The 22,367-nt window shown below is 39.3% G+C and overlaps 1 protein-coding gene across 2 annotated transcripts in view; it reads right to left on the bottom strand.

The window, feature by feature from the left end:
• LOC104595258 (N-terminal acetyltransferase A complex auxiliary subunit NAA15-like) overlaps positions 1–22,367 on the bottom strand; it is a 74,099-nt gene that overhangs the window by 30,062 nt on the left and 21,670 nt on the right. For both annotated transcript variants that reach the window (XM_010255909.3, XM_010255910.3), the window contains 5 exons: positions 19,690–19,805; positions 12,749–12,854; positions 11,674–11,745; positions 11,460–11,575; positions 148–280 (listed from right to left, as the gene is read on the bottom strand). In XM_010255909.3, coding sequence (XP_010254211.1) covers positions 148–280; positions 11,460–11,575; positions 11,674–11,745; positions 12,749–12,854; positions 19,690–19,805 — 543 coding nt within the window. The remainder of the gene's footprint in view (positions 1–147; positions 281–11,459; positions 11,576–11,673; positions 11,746–12,748; positions 12,855–19,689; positions 19,806–22,367) is intronic.

The following is a 22,367-nucleotide window of genomic DNA, read 5'->3' as shown; positions in this document are numbered from 1 at the left end:
TTAGAGATAACACTGTTCATAAGAAAATATGGTATCTATATATAAAGAGAGAGAGAGAGAGTAGAGTTCTTGTCGTTAATTTTTTCGTTACTTAACAGTAACAAAAAGAACTGGAAAAGGTAGAAAATTTGGGCACAAATTCCTTACCTTAACAGCAGATGACCAAGTGTATTGCTGCCTAAGTGACTTGTAGAAGGCATCTAGCTTATCAATGTCATCAGCGGAATACAGGCCATGTTCTGAATATAGCCCTAAACATTTCTGCAGACCTTCATAATATCTGGATTGAGTAAGTTCCAAATGATAAAATTAGTTAGACACTGCAATCTTGAAACATAGGCCTGGGTACATATCATTTGACCTTCTAAAATTAAGTAAACATATGACAGACACAAATCATATTCAAGTGCAAATAACACAAATATATGATTTGACTTCTTAGTACCTATCAAAAACAGAAGATTGAGTATTCTTAGAACAAGAGCCTCATAATAATTACCACCATCTAGATAAACAAGGACACAACATGAGCAAATTGTCAGACAGAATTTAGACAAGAAGTGCTCAACACCAAAAGTTGTGATGCATGGAAGGGAAAAGATTGGTAGGGAAGGCAGTAAGTGAACCTTTGGTACTGAAGTCAATCAATCTATTTCCTTTAAGAAAAATGCTAGAAGAAGAGTCAAATCAGACAGGAATAAAGAGAGGAAAGAAGAGGACGAGCTTTCAGCAAGTTATCTTTTATCAGCAATTAAGGATCTAGGTTGGGTTGGGTTTGATGCCTATTTGTATATTGTGTTATGGAGGGAATAAAGCATGTGAAAACTGATGGCTACATCGGAGAAAATAAATATTAATTTACTCATGAACATTCATTTAGAGTGTTCAAAGGCCAAGTTCTGTTGTCTTTGGAGGAACTGTATGGTCGTGGAGTGAACCAGGGCCCAGAGCCAACTTATACAGGAGGAAAAATATAGAGAAATGGCCAAGTCATCATATTCCTTTTTCCCTGGGTATCAGTACTTTTACATATTTTTCCATAAGGTATGATTATCAAGAAGCCATGCCTAGATCCAGAGGTAATAGTTTCAACAACATCTACATGCATAACATTCAGACATGCAAAACACAGATTCTCAATGACTTAATAAGGATTTTGAGATCACAGAGATGTCAACTTATTTTTTTTTATGAATGAAGATAATTTATTAAATCAGAATATAAGGCAATACAGGAAACCCATGAAGAAGCACGAGCTGTTCCCTCTTCTAACAAAGTATTATATCAACTAAGAACCGGATAAGCAGAAATAAACAGAAATAAAATTACATAGCAGCCCAAAACAAATGATCCCTTGAAACCCCTTGCTTAGCTAGTCCATCCACTAAGGAATTTGCTGATCTTTCTACCCAAAGAGAGGTAACTGTCATATTTCTTGTGAGACAATTGATTTTCCTCAATAAATCTCTATATCGCCACACAGCTGAAGCTGGCTTTGTCAGCCATCCCACAACAATTTTAGAGTCTCCTTCAACCATCAAGTGTTGAACTCCTAACTGTTCAGCAATCTGGATGCCTTGTACAGCCACTAAGATCTCTGCTCTATTTGAGTCTCCTAATCCCACAGGGCCTGAAAACAAAGCTAGGATGTTGCCCTCTCTATCTCTCAGCACCCCTCCTATCCCCGAAGGGCCTGGGTTTCCTTGGCTACTACCATCAAAATTCAGCTTAGCCCTACCTTCAGGCGGAGGCTTCCACACTGCAGCTGCCTTGTCCCTCCTCGTATGACTAGTGGCTACCGCCTTCCAGTTACTCCAAATGTCATCAAAGGAAAACGTATGAAAGAAGTCCAAAGTTCTTGGCCAATGAATGGCTCTAGTCAATATACAATCCTCAACAGTTTGTAAGCTTCTTCCCAAATTGTCCACAAGGCTGCTACTCTAATACATCTCCACATCGTTTTTCCTTCTTTTTGTAGGCCACACAAAACAAGAAGGATCGAACAGTTGACTTAATTCTGAGGACAGATTCCACCTGCATCCAAACAAAGAAAAGATCCAACTCCAAATAGCACTAAAAAAGGAACAAGATACAAATAAGTGGGAGCAATCCTCACCACTAGCCCTGCAAAGTACACACCAGTTAGGGGACAAGCACATGAAAGACCTTTTCTTCTGCAAGCAATCCAGAGTATTGATCTTTCTATAAAACACCTCCCAGCAGAATATTATAATTTTAGGAGGAACAGGTCTGAACCAAATCTCCTTAGCAAGGAAACCCAACTGTCCCATGGAAGGGCAAAGGGACTTAAAAAAGGAAGCACAAGTGAAAAAACCTTTTGGATGAGGGGACCATAGTCTCACATCCGAGCGAAGAGGGTCCAGAAAGACACTGCCAAGAAGAGACAACAATTCTAAAGCACTACTAAGTTCAACATCCCTCAAACCTCTCCTAAAACCAAAGTCCCAGCTTAAGGAAGAGGGTGAAGTAATAGAAGGAAGAAAATGAGAAACAGTTTTTTCCTTGTAAAGGAAAAGAGAATAGAGAGCCGGGAATTAAGTATCTTCCCAAAATAAAACAGTCACCAGAGTTGACATCATACCTGACCAAGTTGAGAAACTAAGGGAGGACACCCTAAATTGCTTTCCAAGGAGATGCCAACGTAGCTTGACGTGATACACCCGCATCCTAACCATTTTCCCGTCTGCCATGTATACTAGCTATCACTTCATGCCACAATCTCTCCCTTTCTCTAGGCCACCTCCACAACCACTTCCCTAAGAGAGCTTTATTCCTTTGAGCTAACCTTCCTACTTCATGCCACAAATTATTGCTTCATCAATAATTTAACTGTTTTCGTGGCTGAACAATCCAACCTCCCAGTTAACTGGTAAAACTGCGACCAATCAGTTTTCTGGTTCTCTCTGCTCCAAGTCTGACAACACCGGTTTTAGGAGTTAGGGCCCCCATTTGAGTTCCCTAATGCCCTTAATGGGTTAACTATGGGTGTCTTAGTTTTAGAGCAGTAAAACTAAGAACTTGCTTTGGATTTTTTAGTCAAATTTGGAGTTTGTGAATGGAGATCCAAGCCCTCATGTTTTTGTCAGTAGACAAGAGTTTTTGTAATTGAAATTTTAGAGTTCACTTACTCTATTGTTAAATTTCTGATTTTCTGAAAAAAGTTGGGTTTTCTCTAATTTCTACCACTGCCCACAGCTATAGTAGAAATCATTCTTTCTTCCTCTTCAACGACCTCTTTTTTACTTGCTTGTTAATACTTGTGGCTGAAGCATATTGCTCCTTGATGGGATTTTTTGCTTTCAAGACAAAAGAGAATTTTACTTGCTTTCCAACAGATAAATTTTTAAGAGGATGACTAGTGGTGCCAGAATCATCCACCAGCAGAACTAGAGGCAATATTGCACTGTCTACCCCACCCCAAAACAGAATTAAAATAAAACTTCGATGGACGCAACATTGGAAAGCCAGGAGAACCAGGTATTGGAAATTAGACAAGGATGGAACATCAGACAGTGCTTCAAGGATGTTGGATTGAAGTCTTCGTATGTATGAGTATTCGGCTGATAAGAGTTCTTATTAGCCTATACTTAAGTTTTAGTTGTCCTGTACTGGGCCTAATCCTGTTTATTGTTTTAAGTTGTCTGGGTGTCCCATCACTAATCAGGGGCATTCCAGTAACTTCCTGTATCATTGTACTACATCATAATATAAATAATAGTACTGTCGACTGAGCAGTTCAGTTCGATATTCACAGCATATCAGTGGTGTTCTTCTCCTCTCCTCTACTTCAAGTACAGCTCTCAAGATCACATGGTATCAGAGCACTAGGTCTCTTTGGTTTCAGCCGGCGCACTACTCTCTCTTCTCTTGCTGTTCTCTCCATCTTCTTTCTTCTTTTCTGGGTTGCTAAAAAAAAAACTAGGGTAGAGAACAAAGAAGATTCGAACCTAGGGTTTCCCTTGGTTGTAGGGCTCAAGGGAGGTAAGGCCCAGAAGTGGATGTCCTACTAGGTTCTTCTCTCAGCAAATAGTAGCTATTTGGCTACTAAGAGAGGTCTGTATAGGACAGACCTAGTTGAGGACTGATGTCAGCAGTCCTAGCCCTAGCCGAAAGGGGGAGAGCTTCTTCACAACTGCAGCTTCGAAGCCCCAGCAAAACCAGCATAGCACAGTGGTAAACAGCTCCATGTTCAGGTTGGTTATCAGTCCGGAACCTCTCACCACTGCTGTACCCGAACTGCTTCAGCTCAAGTGAAGATTACCTAGGGAGCTGCCAGCTCCAGATTGTCCAGCACTGTGAACCCTAGTTGAGGACTGATGTCAGCAGTCCTAGTATTGGCCGGAAGGAGGGACACTCTCCTTACAGTTGCAGTACTTGAAGTTCAAGTGGAGTCTGCATAGCACAATAGTTGAGAACCCTTAGTTTCAGGTCGGTTACCAGCCCAGAACTCCTTGCTTGCTGCTGTAACTGAACTGCTTCAGAACTGTGACAGTCTCGGCAAGTCTGAAACTGTGTCGAGTGCTGTCAGAACCTGCTGTAATCACTTCGGCAAATCAGAACCTACTTCAGAACTGCTTCAGAACCTGCTGTGATCATTTCGGCTAATCAGAACCTGCTCCAGAACTGGTTCAGAACCTTCAGAACTGCTTCGGCTAGTCTTAAACAGTGTCACCTTCACAGCGGCTGCAGTCAAGATGTCTCCAATATCCAGAGAAGTTTCTTCTAGGGATAACAGGCCTGCGGCAAGTGGGAACCTTGTCACAAGCAACAATGGTGACAACTCACAGAATACTCCAACAGGGTCTTCTTCTCCTATGGGACAGGTTGTTGATTCCTCTGGAACTGGTGCTTTGGACTTCACTGCTAGTGAGGTAGAGGGCCTTAGCAGAGCATTAGCCCGTCTAAGGAATAATTCTCTTGCTTCTACATCTCTTGCCAGATCAGGTACAGCCTCTGCCTTCAGTGCCACTGGATCTATTGACTCTACTTCTTGGGTTATTGGTTCCGGTGCAACTGACCACATGACACATATGTCTTCCTTATTCTCTTCATATCATTTGTTGTCTAGTCAGGATAAGATGAGAGTTGCTGACGGGTCTTTCTCCACTATCTCTGGAAAGGGAATGGTTGACCTAAGCAAGGACCTCTCTCTTAAATCAGTTTTACATGTTCCCAGTCTCACCTCAAATCTTTTGTCTGTTTCAAAACTTACCAAAAATTTGAATTGTAGCATAACCTTTTTTCCTACTCATTGTGTCTTCCAGAACAGATTGACAAGGAGAACGATTGGGTGCGGTCATGAGTATGGAGGACTCTACTATCTTGATGTAGACATCGGTTCAGCCTTACAAGCATATGCTGGTAGTAGTCCGGAGAGTGTGGAGTCAAAAGCTAAGTTGCATCTTTGGCATGCTAGGCTAGGTCATGTGTCTTTCTCTTCATTAGAAATGTTGTTTCCCGAACTGTTTAAGGGCATTTCAAGTCAGGATTTAACCTGTGAAGTATGTCAAGTGTCAAAACAATGTAGAACTGTGTATCCAATTTCCAGTAATGAAATTTGTGCTCCTTTTGATTTGGTTCATTCTGATGTCTGGGGCCCTTCACCCATTGTTTCTTTTGATGGCTTCCGGTACTTTATCAGTTTTATTGACCACTACTCTCGATGCACATGAATTTACCTGTTAAAAGAACGGGATGAAGTACCACGGATAACTATGGCATTTTGCAAGATGATTGAAACTCAGTTTAATAAGAAGACTAAGCAATTCAAGTCAGACAATGCTGCTGAATACTTTGAAAAATCCTTGAACTTATTCATGGAAGATGTTGGCATACTACATCAGTCATCCTGTGCTTATACCCCTCAGCAGAATGGGGTTGCTGAGCGCAAGAATAGACATCTATTGGAGACAGCTCGAGCCTTACTATTCCAGCACAAAGTTCCCAAGCAATACTGGTCTCAAGCGGTTCTTACTGCATCATATCTGATAAATCGGATGCCATCTAAGGTGTTGGGTATGAAAACCCCTTTCTCTGTTTTGTGTCCCACTCTTCCAGATTTTTCCCTTCCTCCTCGGGTCTTTGGATGTATATGTTTCATACATGTGAAGGATCCAAAGAAGACCAAGCTGGATCCTAAGGCTACAAAGGGAATATTCCTGGGGTACTCTCCTACACAAAAGGGTTACAAGTGTTATGACCCCGTCTCCAAGAGAAAGTATGTCACCAGAGATGTGGTCTTCTTTGAGTCTCAACCCTATTTTTAGTCTTCTCAGAATCCTCTTCAAGGGGAGACTAGTGGGATGGAAGAGGATTCTCATTCTCCCTCCTTTTTTGTTCCCCTATCTACCTCGGGTCTTCCATCCTCTCCTCCTACTCCTTGTTGTGGCATTCCAGGTCAACCCAGTGAGGCTCCCACTGTGCCGGTTACCTCTCCTGATGCTGCAGATGTTCCTGAAGGCTCCAGTAGGCAACAGAAAGAGATACATACATACAACAGAAGAAAAAGGGGCCCTCAATCTCATGACAGCAACCAGTTGGACTCGAATCAATCTGTCTCTACAATCCAAGGTAATTCCAACTCACATACTTCTGATTTGGATCTTCCTATTGCTCTCTGTAAGCCTATTCGCTCTTGCACCACCCGGCACCCCATTGCTGATTTTGTTTCTTACTCACATTTATCTCCTGCCTATCACTCCTTTGTGTATGCTCTTTCCTCTATGTGTGTTCCTTCTAAGTACCCAGAGACTGTGTCTGATCCAAGGTGGAAAGAAGCTATGAATGAAGAAATGAAAGCCCTAATGAAAGCAAGAACTTGGGAATTAGTGGATCTGCCAGAGGGGAAGAGCACTGTTGGGTGCAAGTGGGTGTTTACTATAAAGCACAAGAAGGACGGGTCTATTGAAAGGTACAAGGCCAGACTTGTGGCAAAGGGGTTTACTCAAAAAGAAGGGATTGACTACAAAGAAACCTTTGCCCCAATAGCAAAGTTCAACACAATTCGGGTTCTTTTGTCACTAGCAGCAAATTTTTCATGGGAACTTCATCAGCTGGATGTGAAGAATGCCTTCTTAAATGGTGACCTTCACGAAGAGGTATTTATGGAACCTCCACCAGGCTATGATTTTGGTAGAAAGGTGTGCAGACTGAGGAAAGCATTATATGGGTTGAAGCAATCTCCCCGTGCATGGTTTGAGAGGCTTTGTGGGGCCATGAAGAAAGTGGGGTACACTCAGAGTGGTGCAGACCATACCTTGTTCATAAGGAGACAGGATAGCAAACTTACTGCACTCATTGTTTATGTGGATGATATGGTAATTACCGGGAATGACTTGGAAGAGATAAAAAGACTGAAGGAGTTTCTAGCTTCGGAATTTGAGATCAAAGACTTGGGTCATTTGAGATATTTTCTTGGGATTGAAGTTGCCAGGTCAAGAGAGGGAATCTACATATGTCAGCGGAAGTATGTTCTTGACCTCCTAGAGGAAACAGGCATGATGGGGTGCAGGCCAGCAGATACTCCAATAGAACAGAATCATGGACTGCAGGAATTAGTAGGGAAGGACTACTGTGATAGAGAGAGATACCAAAAATTGGTAGGGAAGCTGATATACTTATCCCTCACTCGGCCAGATATTGCTTATGATGTGCATGTTGTCAGTCAATTTATGCACTCTCCAAAGATCCCTCATATGAAAGCAGTTGAAAGGATTCTCAGGTACTTGAAGACTTGCCCAGGGAAGGGAATTCTCTTCAGGAAAAACAATAGAATTGAAATTGAAGCCTACACTGATGCAGATTGGGCTGGGTCTGTTGGAGACAGGAAGTCAACCTCGGGTTACTGTACATTTGTGGGAGGAAACCTGGTCACATGGCGCAGTAAGAAGCAGAATGTAGTGGCTAAATCAAGTGCAAAAGCAGAATATCGAGCTATGGCCCACAGGGTTGCTGAACTCTTATGGCTCAGAACTCTTCTTAATGAACTTGGCATTAAGGTTGAAGGTCCTCTCAGGCTGTATTGTGACAATAAAGTTGCCATCAACATTGCCAACAATCTCGTGCAGCATGACAAGACAACATATTGAGATTGATCAGCACTTTGTTAGAGAAAGAATTGTCTCGGGTGAACTCTGTGTGCCTTATACTCCATTTGAGATGCAAATTGCAGATGTACAGACTAAAGGGCTGGCAGCAGCAAAGTTTAGGGACATGCTTGGCAAGCTAAACATTATTGATATCCATGCTTAGCTTGAGGGGGAGTGTTGGATTGAAGTCTTTGTATGTATGAGTATTCGGCTGATAAGAGTTCTTATTAGCCTATACTTAAGTTTTAGTTGTCCTATACTAGGCCTATGTTAATGGGCCTAATCCTGTTTATTGTTTTAAGTTGTCTGGGTGTCCCATCACTAATCTGGGGCATTCTAGTAACTTCCTGTATCATTGTACTACATCATAATATAAATAATAGTACTGCCAACTGAGCAGTTCAGTTCGATATTCACAGCATATCAGTGGTGTTCTTCTCCTCTCCTCTACTTCAAGTACAGCTCTCAAGATCACAAAGGAGACAAGGACTTACACTTGCAAGAACAATTGGATTGAGGAATCTGCTTATAGAAGAAGATTAGCACACAGATGAATGAATGGAGAACCTAAAGGACCTTGCCTCTTATGATACCAAATTAAGGCAGCAACAAGCAAGACATATGCATGATACCTCGGAAGCAGTCTATTAGAATACCTTGATCTTTCTCTTGATGATTCTGTAGCCCAACAAGGGGTTAACCTGGGGGAGGGGGGCCCATTAAAGTAACTGAGCAATATAAAAGGATTAGACCCTGTTAGAACCAGAGAGGGGAGGCAGCAATGGACTGGCTCAGTTGTACATATTTAACTGTATCTATAATCTCTACAATCAGTACATTTCTTTATATCATAAAATGTCATGAGTTTGATTAAAAAAATGACATTTTATGATATAAAGAAATGTACTGATTGTGCACTGAAACTAGGTGATTAGACATTCTTTTTGGATCACGTTGTGCACTGCTTTACAGTCTGTTTGGTTGGTGCAACCGAGAAGAGAAAATGGGAATGTTCTCCTCAGATTCCCATTTTCATTCATTGGTTTTGTGAGACGGACCAAGAAATAGTGAGATGCGGTTTCCCAAAACTTGGAACGTGGGGTTGCACTGAAACGGTGCGACCCCAGTGAGAAAGGAAACCACTTCCAAAAAATACCATGACTTGTTTGAAGCTGATTGAATAAATAGTAGTGGCATCGTCAGAGATGGAGAGAGGTCCGGTGGAGTAACAACGTCAGAGACGGAGTAGCAGTGTTGGAGATGTGAACAGAAGGAGGGATATGAACAATGCAATGGCGTTGGAGAAGGACGGAGTAGTAGTGTTGAAGATGTGAACGGAGGGAGGGATATGAAACAGTGCAGCGGTGTTGTAGAAGAGAGAGATCCGGCAGAGTAATGACATCAGAGATGGAGGTGGCTGAAATAAAAATAGAAATCAAGGAAAACGGGAGGGACAGAGGTCTTTCTATCGTTACTGGTTCAAGTAGCAGAGGCAAGCGAAGAAAAGATGAAGAAGAAGAGGGAAAAAAGAAAGAGGGATAGGAGGAAAAAGAGGAGAGAGAGAGAGATGAGGGGAGATTGGAACTCACCTCGTCGATGCCACTAGTTTTCAGTTCGAAGGGAGGAAGACGTTGAACAGTATAATAAATCGGAAAAAAAAGAGGAGAAAGAGAGAGAAATGAGGGGAGATTGGAACTCACCTCGTCCATGCCACTGGTTTGAGTTCAAAGGAAGACGATGAACAGTATAATAAATCAAATGAAAAACTTAGTTTTCCTAACATTTAGGGAATAAGGGTATTTTTATAATCTTGGGTATCCTTAAAGGGTATTTTTGTCAAAATATAAAAAATCAGGCAAAAAGTTTTCTCAGCAATCAAACACCTGAATGCCAAAATGAGAAAATAAATTTTCCCTTCTCATCCCATCCTTTCCCATCTCATTCTTTCTTGGCAACCAAAAGGACCATTAGTGTTTCCATATGGAATACTTAATAGCCTTAGGTCTAGAGCAACTAAACCATATCATACCATATTGTGTAAATAAGGTAAGAGGGTGCAGAAAGCCATCATAAAAGACTAATTTTCAACTTAGCCATAAAATGGAATTTTCCGCCTTTTGCTCTTTTAACTTTAAATCCTCTGTGAAATCCCTTAGCTGCCTTTCTAATTCTGACCAGAATAAGGGTTCCGGCCCTTCACATTTTTCTTTTTCTTCACGGTTAAAACACTCGCACTCGCATTTTTAATCTCTATATCTCTGTTGCCTTCAGAATAAGACCCACATGTTTGTTTTCTCCTGTTCTTTGATTTAACACGCAAACCACTCCCTGCATTTCCCTCTTGCATTAACAGAATCGAGAGCCATCCTCTAGTTTTCCATCCACTATGTAATATTGTTTTAATTTTACTTTTGGCACAAAACTCTTTAATGTCACAATGTTCTAATGTTTTCTAGTTGTTACAAAAACTAGGAGCAAGTTGATGACCAAGGTTTTTTTACATAAAAAATATCACCTAGGTAGGTGCCTAATCACCTAGTTGACAAGGCACTCCACAGTCACCCAGCCTTAGCACCTTGACAACCATGGCCTCAATTTGCTTGTTGTAACTCTTTAACTTATAATACTTCAAATGCAAGTTACTTAAATAGAATGCTTAAACATATACAAATTTACAACCATCTAACAGCACACATATTAACAAATTATTAAATAATTATGATATCATGTGCAGGGTTCAAATCTTGGAATCAAACTCTCTGTATGTACAGGGGTAAGGTTGTGTGCATCTGTCCATCCCCAGACCCTGCATTGGCAGGAGCCTCGTGCATTGGGCTGCCCATTTATCATGTAAAAGAGTCATGTAGCATGTTATGTTTTGTTTGAGACCTGACATCATTGGAAAACATGCCAAACCTACTCTATTGCTGATGCCAGAGTGGATTGTACCAAGACATACCACAAATGTCATGCCATGTCATGGGGTGTTAAATCTTCAAGAATGTCATATCCTGGTAACTGCTGATGAAATCATACCCTAATGTGAAACAAAATGTACCTCAATAGTTTGCTGAGAATCACCAATTTTCATTTTAAGACCAAAATCAATATGGTTATAAAACAATGTTGCAGATCATAGCTAGCTTGCTGAGACATTCCATACCATCTCAAGTTGAAGAAGAACAAATTCTATTTATGCGTGTAGTATGTAAAAGGTCATCAACTTGTAATTTTTCATAAAGCATCCCATTCTTAACCCAATCATCATCATAGCTAAGCCGCTTCCAAGGCACAATTGGAATGTATACCTACAAAAATGAAGGAAATAAACAAGAAAGATAAACAGCTCACTTGTAATTGTCAGGGTTCATGGAGAGCAAAGCTCTAAATATTTTCTCCCCCTCCCCTAGACAACCAAGCTTTACTAACAAAGAAACTTCCTGTTCCTTCAAAGCTAATTTGTCAACCTGGAAACACATTACAAAACTAGATAATATATGAAATTCTTACATTCAAAACCAAAATTCCAACTTGACCTTACTACTATCATGAAACATGCACTCACAATTTTAGACTCTTTCTTGTGCAATTCCTCCAGAGCCCTTTCAAGAAATCCACATTCCTCCAACAGAGATATCTGCATAAGAAAATAAAAATATCAAGAAACAATATAAGACCAAGACTCACTTCCAAAAGCATGTTGAGCATAAAATTGAAGTTTGTCCCATCATATATCAAAATTTGGTTACAAACCAAAGCCAATCAATGATAGTCCAAAACAAGCTCATGGCATCAAGCACCAATGTTCTTTAGCCGGATTATCAGAAAAACTGACCAAATTTAAAATTTCAAAAACTGGAAAAAAATCTCAGGCCTAGAAAAATGAAGGAAATAGGAACATGAAAGACTGAAAAGATCTATGGAGAATGATGAAAATTAGGCAAAAGCACTTGGACGTGATTAACACTATCAAAGGTTAGATAAAACCTCCATGGAATTACCATTGCAGAAGTTCAATGTTTGACAATGAATGAGGAATCAACAAACTAGAAATCTCATAATGAGGAATCAACAAACTTTATACGGAGGATGAACTGGATATCTAGATAACAGCTTTGCATGTTAGAAAAGAAAGGAATGAAAAAGTCTTGTATTTCATGCATATGGGACTGGGCGTATGCAGTCATGTCTTCACACCCAATCGTGCTCAAGGCTTGGAGCCTGCTGGGACTACAAAGTTGATTTTATAAGCTTTGAACCCATCATCATGAGCTTCTTTTGACCTGCATTAGGGCTTGGGCCAGACATTGTCTCCTTGTTCCTTTCATTTTCTCCTTCATTTCAGTTATCATAAGAATCCATATTCCACCCCATGGTACTTGACTGTCAAATGCAGATTCATGGGAGGGCTCATATCATAGCACAACCAGGCAATAAAGCCTTCACCACATTAACTTCCATGTAAGACAAGTGATTGGTCATAACCATCTTTCCCCTAGATTGAGTCCCATCATGAAAATGCTTTTAGCAAGTTCTCAACAAGTTGACTAAAAAGAGTGAAGTTATTTACAAGCCTACTATAGTTTAAACGGGCAATGCAACCATGTTTGTGCATGTCTGGCATGTGGTAAAGTACAAACCTTGTATAAGAGCATTTCTCCATGCTCACAACGTTCATTATCTGGAGGATAATCATCTTCTAGTGTCCCTTCATAGGCTTCAAGGATTTCAATTGCCTTTGAGCCACTAGAGAAGGGAAAACATAAAAAGTAAAGAACAAAAGGTAGTAAAAAAGAAATGGCAAATTGAGATATGAAATACATACAAGTGTGTATAGAGAGAGAGAGAAAGAATATGCTTGAATGTTTGCATGATTAGTAAAGACAAACTTTGATCAGATTGGCCATAATCAACAAAATGATATAGCAAGATAACAAAGCAATATAGGAGCAAATCAGGAAACAAACATGTAGTGAGTAGAAACATGGATTGACATAAGAAAACTTGTATATCTGCATGCTCTTATAGCTTTCCTATGGACTCATCATTTCTTTCTTTTTTTATTTCTTCCTTTTTCATACAATAAATGCAATATTTTGATGTCACATTTCTAAAATAAAAGCTATGATACCCAGACACAAATACTGACACACATTGATACAGCAAACAGAGATATGACTCTCCATTATAATATGCTGATATCGTTTCATTATCAATAACAGTGAAAAGAATTTTATTGAAAGAAATAAGAGCCTCAATACAAATTAGGATTGAGGAAGAAAACACTACAGCCCATGGATAGCCATAAATTAACTACTAGAAAGCACATAATTGCCTTGCTTTTCCAACCCTTGGCCTAGAGCCCTCAAACCAGTTCTGTTCTTACTACCCTTGCCAATTGAACAAGCAGTTCATATTAGTTTCCAAAACCTTTTCTGCTCTAATCAAACACCTCAGGATCCACAGACCAGGAACTGTAGAAGTGAACCATGAAATAATGACTTAATGGTCTTACAATTAAATTGGAAAATAAATGGAAGAAAAAAGGCAATCTTGACCTTGAAAAAGAGCTAGTGTTTCAGCTCCCAATGAGTTTCCTTCTCCATGGACCTGTGTACCTTAGCAATGTCTCCAGTTTCATTAACAATCCAAAAATAAATGTCTCCAATTTCATTCCTCCACTAAAATTTAATTTGATGTACCCCAATCCAGGAGCAACCATAAACAATCAACCTGTTGCTTCCTTTTTTCTTAAAAAAATGTTTATGGAAATTAATTTATTAGGGTGACAAATAATAAGATGTTGTTTGGATAAGCTTTTACTTTTGGACTTTCAGCTTTCAAAAGTCCAAAAAGCCAAAAAGTTACTTTGTTTATTTGGTAGCACCTACTTCTCAAAGCCAAAGTCAATTAATGGTCGAAATCCCAGTCAAAATAATAGAACTTTGGCCTTTCAGCTTTTTGAACGAAATGCAACCCAACTCTCTTGTCTCTCTCGACTCTCTTCAATGGTAAGTCCATTCTTCTTATCAACAAGACCCTAACCAGTTTTCCACAGATCCAACATTCAGTTCCACTCCCAAGTATGTCATCCTAAAACCCTTTACCCCCTTCATAATTCTTTCTTGCTTTTTGCATTTGTTCTATGAAACCCCCATGCTAACGTATTCTACGTGTTCTACAAAATCCCCATTTGAATGCTTCTGTTGTGTTCTATTATACCCCATTCCTATGTATAATGATATGTGTTAAAACACCAATTCGAATGTATGTTAAACTCCCCATTCAGTTGTACTCTACATCCTTTCATACAGAAACAATATCCCTATTATGTTTTAAACCCCCTACATGCTAAATGAATTGTTTGCTTATCATGTAATTCTCTGTAATGGACTATTTTTTTGACAAACTGAATACTGAATTGGGAAGAATGTTAATGGACTATTTCATCTATTATTTCTTTGATGGACTGAATGGGAAAGAACGATCTTCTTATGATTAATGGACTGTTTCATCTGTCATTTCTTTGATGGACTGAATGAGAAAGAAAGCTTTCCTTTGGATAAATGGATTGTTTTATCTATTATTTCTTTAATGGACTGATGAGGAAGAAGGTTAATAGGCTGAAATACTATATTTTAATTACAACCAATATAATGGTGCCACCTGTCAATGAAGACAAGAAGTAGTTTCGTGTTACCAAACACCCAATTTGGGCTTTTGCTATGAAAAGCATGTTTCAGAAGCCAAATTTACCAAGCGAGTCACATAGCCAAAAGTCCAAAGTAGAAAGTCGGAAATTAGCTTTCTACTTTGGACTTCGAAAAGTTCTAAAACCAAAGCTTATCCAAACGATGCCTAAGAAAACTACCATAATGAGGGAAGAATGCTAGGTTTTTCTTGGGATGATGCTATTCCCTCCTCACCTTTGCTATAGCTGCTCATCTTTTCAAAGTTTCACTGCATGTGGGCTGAACTAAAGTCAGTAAATAATACAAGGAGTGGCAATATCATCACCCTTTTTAATATCAGTAGCATGTACATTAATTAAAAAAGAAATCAAAAACACAGAAACCACACAGATGCACATCATAACACTAGAAAAGCGCCACCTGGCCAGTGAACCCCCATTGAAATTCTGTCTCTATTTACCAACTCTTAATCAGAAGTACTAGCAGAGCCATGCACCAAAAGGAAGCATCATGCACTTCAATGGTTCAACCACAATGCCATCAAAACCTAGAGAGAGACTAAGACCTTACACAAGTGACATGATTCTGGCTCCATTAGACAGAGAAAGGTGCCCAAAATAGAATTTCACAATCACTCTTTTTCAAAGCACCCTCAATATTAGCAAGGCCAAGGTTCTCCATGTAATGCCATTAAACAAAGTTTTACAGTATTGCGAGGAAGAGGAGAAAAACAGAGAAATATCCATCTTACAATAGTTCACAACTGGAAATAGAATACCATTCATGGGTTATCAAGTCCACAAAGTTGCTCCTAAAACATACAACACAACCTTGCAATGGCTGATGCTGATGGTAAAACCATCAATAAAATCATGAATCAAAAGAAATAGGTCCTTGAATATCCATTCACTCAGTACTTTACTTCCTATATACATAAAAAGCAAGGTCAATATCACACATTACACAATAAAATCAAAGATGTCCTCAAATTAAAGCCACTTAAATTAATCAAGTCCAGATAGCCCTTCACATAATACTGGCCTCAAAACAGTGTATGAACTATGAAGAGATGGTTCACTAATTCCCCATCCTCTAATTGTAAACAGATTAGGCAAACATGAGTGAGATCATCTTGCCTTATCCTTTGAAATACATGACCAATATCAACCTTTTCACAAATCACATCCCAACAACAGAATGGGGTTTGGATAGATACAAGTACAGAGATTTAACTTCTGGCTGATAGAACTAAAAGTTGGGCAAAAGTTAATAAGAGGGAGCAGTAACTGAATAGTCTAGAAGAATCTTTTTTTTTTCATAAATAATGAAGAAAACTTTAATTAAGAAGCTAAAGAAGTGTGACAACATTAAACCCAAAGGTAACAGACTCACAGGGCAAGACCGCAGGAAGTACCTGACTCACCAATTGATAAGGTCAATCACTTAACACATCTCAAATTTAAGGAATAAGAACGCAACACCATTGGAACTCCAACTCTCCAGCAAGGTCCCACAGGTAAGTTATTGGAGTTCTCTAGCCATATGGCCACATAGAACTTTAAATATCCTTATCAAGTTCTGAAGTCAAAGAAGAATCCAAATCATATTCCTAGAACCCAAGATGGCCTCCACCATCCTTGGAACATTTAAAACTGAACTATGATGGATGCAGCTTGGGTAACCTAGGTATTCAGGCATAAGGTGGAGTAATCAGGGATGAAAATGGCAACAACTTTGAATTTTTTTTCAGGTCCTTTGGGTGCAAAAACTCAATTCAGGCAGAGACTTGGGCTGCACTTACAGGTCTAAGAAGGCTAAAAGCATTGAACTTGAGGAAGGTCAAAACTGCAGGAGATTCAAGAACAGTCATTGCGTGGCTGAGGGAGGAACTGAAGGTGACTTAGAATTATAGATACATCATCAGAGAGATAAAAAGGTTAATAGAGGAATTGCGAGCACAAGTGAAATGGATTCCAAGGGCTGCCAATGGGTTTGCAGATTAGCAAAGCAAGGGGTAATGAGGGATCAATTGTACTGGGCTCAAGTTGGTTAAGATATTTTTTTTCTTTACTGGAGGTTAGCCGAAGCTAGCCTCCTCAGTTGGGTTTTCCTATCTTGGTGTACTCTTATTTCAACTTCTAATTAATAAAATTCAGTGATGTTACACTTCAAACAAAAAAGGAAATTATAAGAAATTCAGCTCTGTCACAATTTAATTTTTACACAAGAACACTCTTGTAGGTCATCAATCATTACAGACCCCCCCCCCTGATCAGCAACAGAAATAAAACTTTTATTAAGACACAAGCAAAATTTACAATGTTATGAGTAGCCCCAGCTACCCCATGATCTTAAGACAACAACTTACAGTTACAAAATGAGCCCAAAAGCAATTCCCTCTATTGACCCCTTGTAGCAAAATGACCATCTAATCTGTTTGCTGATCTAGGGACCCACTGCAAAACCACCAGCATATCTTTTGAAAATCTTTTAAACTTTGTAATCTCATTCCTGAAGTACTATGCAACTTTATCATGATCTCTCAGCCAACTTATGATCACCTTTGAATCTCCTTAAACCAACAACTTCCTGATCCCTATCTCCCATGCTTTTTGGATCCCAAATACAGCTGCCTTCAGTTCTGCACTGTGGAGTTTCCTTCCCCTAAAGACCCGGAATACAAGAAAACCAATTTTCCTTCACCATTTCTTATCACCCCCATTCCAGCAGCACCAGGATTGCCAAGACAGCTTCCATCAAATTTCAACTTAAAATTCATCCACTGGTGGATCCCAACTTCTCATTTGTTTCTTCTTTGCTGAAGATGATGTTGCAATCGTTCCCCAATGTCTGAGAATATCATCAAAAGTAAAGTCAAAAAACAACTTTGTTGACTTCCGCCAATGTGTCACCATTATGTTTTCAATCAAAGACTCTACTTTTTTTTCCTCAAAAATTCCCCCGTTTCTTTCTTACCTATGTCTGGACCACAGCAGCTCTGGTGCACTTCCAAAGTAATCTTCCCCTTCTTCTTGGTCAGCTGAAAGTAGAGGGATCAAACAATATATCCAAACTAAATGGAGTGTTTCACTTACAACCAAACAAAAAAGAAAAACCATTCCCAACAAGCAAGGACAGGAAATGAGAAGGTGATGAGCAGATTCACCATTTGATTCACACAAAACACACCAGTTTGGAAATAGGCATCAACCAAGCCTCCTCCTTTGTAATAAGTCATGAGTATTGATTGCACCATGGTAGACCTCCCAACAAAAAGCACTCAGCCTAGGAGGGATTTGACAACACCACACTTCTTTAACAGGAAAATGCATAGGTAGAATAGGAGGGGAAACCAACACTTCAAAAAAGGAAGCACAAGTGAAAACTCCAGAGGATTGACTAGTCCATAAACCACTATCCACTTTACTGTTATCAAGAAAAAACCCCATCCAACAAATGAAGCAGTTGTGACACAAGGCCCACCTCTGAACCCCCTCACGTTTCTATGGAAACCCAAATTCCAACCACTACCAGACTGGGAATGGAAATGAACCAAGAAATCAGAGTTAGGTCTATCCTTGAAGGATGAAAGAGCAAACAAAGAAGGAAAAGACTATCCATTAAAGGAGCTTCTCCTAACCATAGATCCTCGGAAAATCTAACTTTGTTTCCCAAATTGATATCAACCCTGGTATGAGTCAAAAAAGTCGAAGAATCTTGTGGATAGCCTTCCAAGGAGAAGCACCAGAAGCCCTGATAGATATTGCAGCACCCCAACCATCTCTGAAAGCCCATGAACGTTAGCTACAACTCTATGCCATAGTTTGTCTGTCTCCCTTCGAAATCTCCAGAGTCATTTCCCTAACAGAGCCCAGTTCTTTTCCTTCAATCTCCCCAGCCCCAGTCCACCACATTCTTTCCTTCTACATACCACTTCCATCTAATTACAGACCCCCCCCTTTTCTGCTCCTTTCTCTCTCTCATCTTCTCCTGCATATGAGTATCCCATTCATATCTTCCCTGATTTCATTAGATTGTCAATAATTTACTTGAGCCCCTAGTGGATCCAAGTCCTCTCCTTTCCCTGTGAACAGAAGGTACTCTTAATTTCCTACCAAGAATAAAGGGATCTGAGCTAGACTATGACACCAGATACGGATGCAAACAGGGATACATTCTCCATTTCTTAAGATCTCAGAAATAGATATATGTATGGATATCCTATTTAATATGTTTAATATGTTTATATCATGCTTTTATATCTAATTTTCGAAGAAAAGTGTCATTTCTGAGTACTAATATCATCATCATCTAAGCCTTGTCCCAATTATATGGGGTTGGCAACATGAATCCTGTTTCACAAATCACCATTCTGTTCTCTTCAGTGCCATACTGTCATATGTCATATCCATTGTTAAGTTATCAGCCCTTAAATCATTTCTTACTACTACAAATCATGATCTTTTTGATCTTCTAAACACTAATATTTTGCCAAATTAGAAAAGAACCTTAAATCACCCACTAATGAACATCAAATTAGAAACTCATTAATTTGACTTAAAAAATAATGAATCATATCCAAATTGAATTTAAGAAATTATGACTTTCTATTCCCATCTCTAATACAAAAGGTCCCGTGCATAATTATTACCAATCTAGAAGACTGGTTTTCATTTGTCTATCAATGAAGCTCGGTTTTCATCAGAACAAGTATATGACATCACAGAAACACTAGAGTCAAACATCTCTAATTAGTTACTTTGATTATCCCTTCACTACATTAGGTCTAACAATAGTTGGCAAGAATACACAAATACATGTATACATAATATAAATACACCAGTAGTTTGTCATAATCAAGATCTTGATCTAGCAAGGTCCAGGCATACCTTGAGTTTAAATGATGGGCAACAGCAAAACCTATCCAATTCATGCGATGGTTTGGTTTCAGGGTCAGGAGTTTTTGTCTTGTTTCAACAAAACCAGTCAAGTCCCGCATTTGTGCCTGTAAAATAACAGAAGGCATTAGCAAAAGATTAAATAACAGATAAAAAAAAAGTTAAAACAAAAAATTACTAAAGGCACAATTAAATTTCAAAAGAAAAAGTAATAAACCATACAATGGAAGACACAAGCTTTCTTGTAACTTGTATGTACTATGTAGCAAGAAAAATCATAATAAGAAGGCGACAGCTAAATCACTGGTAAAGTCTCCTCCTGGTTGTAGCAGAGACCTAGGATCAAATCCCATGGTTCCATCACTATCAGAGATAGACTACCCCCTGTATAACAAACCTATCCACCAGCACCCCACAATGAAAATTCAAAGAGAAGAAATTATAGTGCTTTGGCATTGATCAAAAAAAAAAATTGTAGAGATTTTAAAAACTTGTGATCAATCAGTATCACATTTACTATGGGCAGAACTTACCGGTGTAAGGAGCACAAAGGCACTAAACATGAAGTAGAAATTGAAGGAGACTCAAGAACAATTATTGGGTGGCTAAGGGGCAATCAGAAGGTAGCCTGGAATTACAGATATGTTATAAGAGAGCTACAAAGAATAACAGAGGAGATACAAGCAAAAGTGAAATGGGCTCCACAGGCTACCAACAAATTGGCAGATGAATTAAGGAGTTGGACTAATCGGAAGATAAGGGGCTTCCAAAGGAAGTCCCTCATAAGTTTCTCTAGTTGCCTTGCTAAACATCATTAATGAGGTAAACAAATTGGAAGATAAGGGGCATATATCAAAAGAGGATGGACAATAGAAGAGCAAGGGTTACCAAGGGATCAGTTGTATTGGGGATTCTGGAAGTACATCATGCCCAGGTCCTACAACTCCCCAAAAAATATGGCTCTGGTTACTCCATCTCTTGCAAGAGCACCAGCAAAAGTATTGGTTGACTGGGGTATTCACTTGAACAAGCAATTCAAATTGGATGTCAACCATAATGCTTCTCTAATCTCCTGACAAGGTGCCCAGGGGCCTTCACTTTGTTTTCCAACTCATCACAACTCTGCAATCCCTACTGAGTAAGCTATTTTCAGACCTTGAAGGAGTGTGTGGATCCCATCTCTCAAAGACTACCAACCACAATCAATCCTGTGAAGCTCATAAGAATGTTGCCACTATTATCTCTCACTGACCCCCCCCCCCCAAAATTTCTGATGGCCCCATAGTGCCAAGAGATTATCCATCACAATTTAATTTTAATCTCCCCATCTCCCAAGGTATCCAACTGGTGGTGACAGTAGTTTTTCTTTGGATAAATTTGCCACAGCAGTCCATCCCCTTTAAATTCCCTTTTTTTCAACACCCAATGAGCTGTCTTCAGTCAAAGATTCTTGCATTTCTTTCATGCCAAAGGCTCCATATGAAGCCTTGCTGCTCCAATGCATGACCACAGTACTTTCCCCCTTTTGGATTTTATGGGCCACAAGTTGAGTGTTGAATAGCTCCATGATGTTTTAAAGGTGGGCCAATTCAATCCAAAGAGGTAAAAGAAATGAATTCATGCCTTAGAATATAGACAAGATAGTAATAAATAGTCAACACTTTCCCCATATTTTATGCAAAGAACACACATGAGGGAGGCACCAGGATTTCATTTTTCCTTTTAGAGGTTTTCATATGTGTTGATTATCTTGCAAGCAGCCTCCCATAAGAAAGGCTTGATTTTCAGTGAAGTGGGCCCATCCCAAACATCATGTGGAGGAAAAGGCAGGCAGGGGAGTGGAGGAGATTTGTTTAGGGCTTTGAAGAAGGATTTACAAGAAAAAATATCAATCAATTCATAAACCACACCCTCTTATCTTTGCAATTGGTAAGGAAAGCTAGGGTGAAGAGGCAATTCAGCTCATCCTCCTCATTACCAATGCACAAAACACAAATGCTAGGAAATGGAAAGCCTCTTGACTTTAAATGGTCCAACATCAGAACACTATCTATCGCCAACAGGCATGAAAATACTCCACTCCTGGAGGTATTGGGCTGCCCCATAGGTTCTACCCCACCTAAAAAAGAACTTTATACCTGCTCCCTAGCTACAGCTTCACAAAGGATTTTACTGAAATTCCTATCATCCTTGCACTCTTTATACATCTCATGTCAGGTTTGGTATTCATCTTCTGTGCTTCCAACATTGAAAATAGTACAGCACACACTCCAAGGTCTTTATCCAATAGTAGTCTTCTAAAAACAGGACAAACACAATCTGGTTACCCTTTTTTCAAAGCATTGAATCACCTTGGAAATTAATTATACAATCAAGGACAAATCTGACAAAGTTTAACATCTCCACACCATTCATCCTCCCAAAACCTTACCCTATTTACCTTCCCCACCATAAAGGTAGAAAATTTAGCAAATTCTGCTTAGAACTTATAATTCCTCCAAACACAAACACCATTGGGGAAGAAACCACTCTAGTGTCCCATTCAAATCTCACCACCCCATATTTACTAATCACCACTCTTCTCCTTAATGCATCTTTCTCTTTCTTAAACCTTTTTTTGTTTGAATATTAACTAAGATTCTTTATTAATTCATTAACAGAAATATTGT

This window comes from Nelumbo nucifera, chromosome 2 (assembly GCF_055504915.1).
Source record: "Nelumbo nucifera cultivar China Antique chromosome 2, China Antique-T2T, whole genome shotgun sequence".
Lineage (NCBI taxonomy): Eukaryota > Viridiplantae > Streptophyta > Magnoliopsida > Proteales > Nelumbonaceae > Nelumbo > Nelumbo nucifera.
This window is presented reverse-complemented; position numbering and strand designations above follow the sequence as displayed.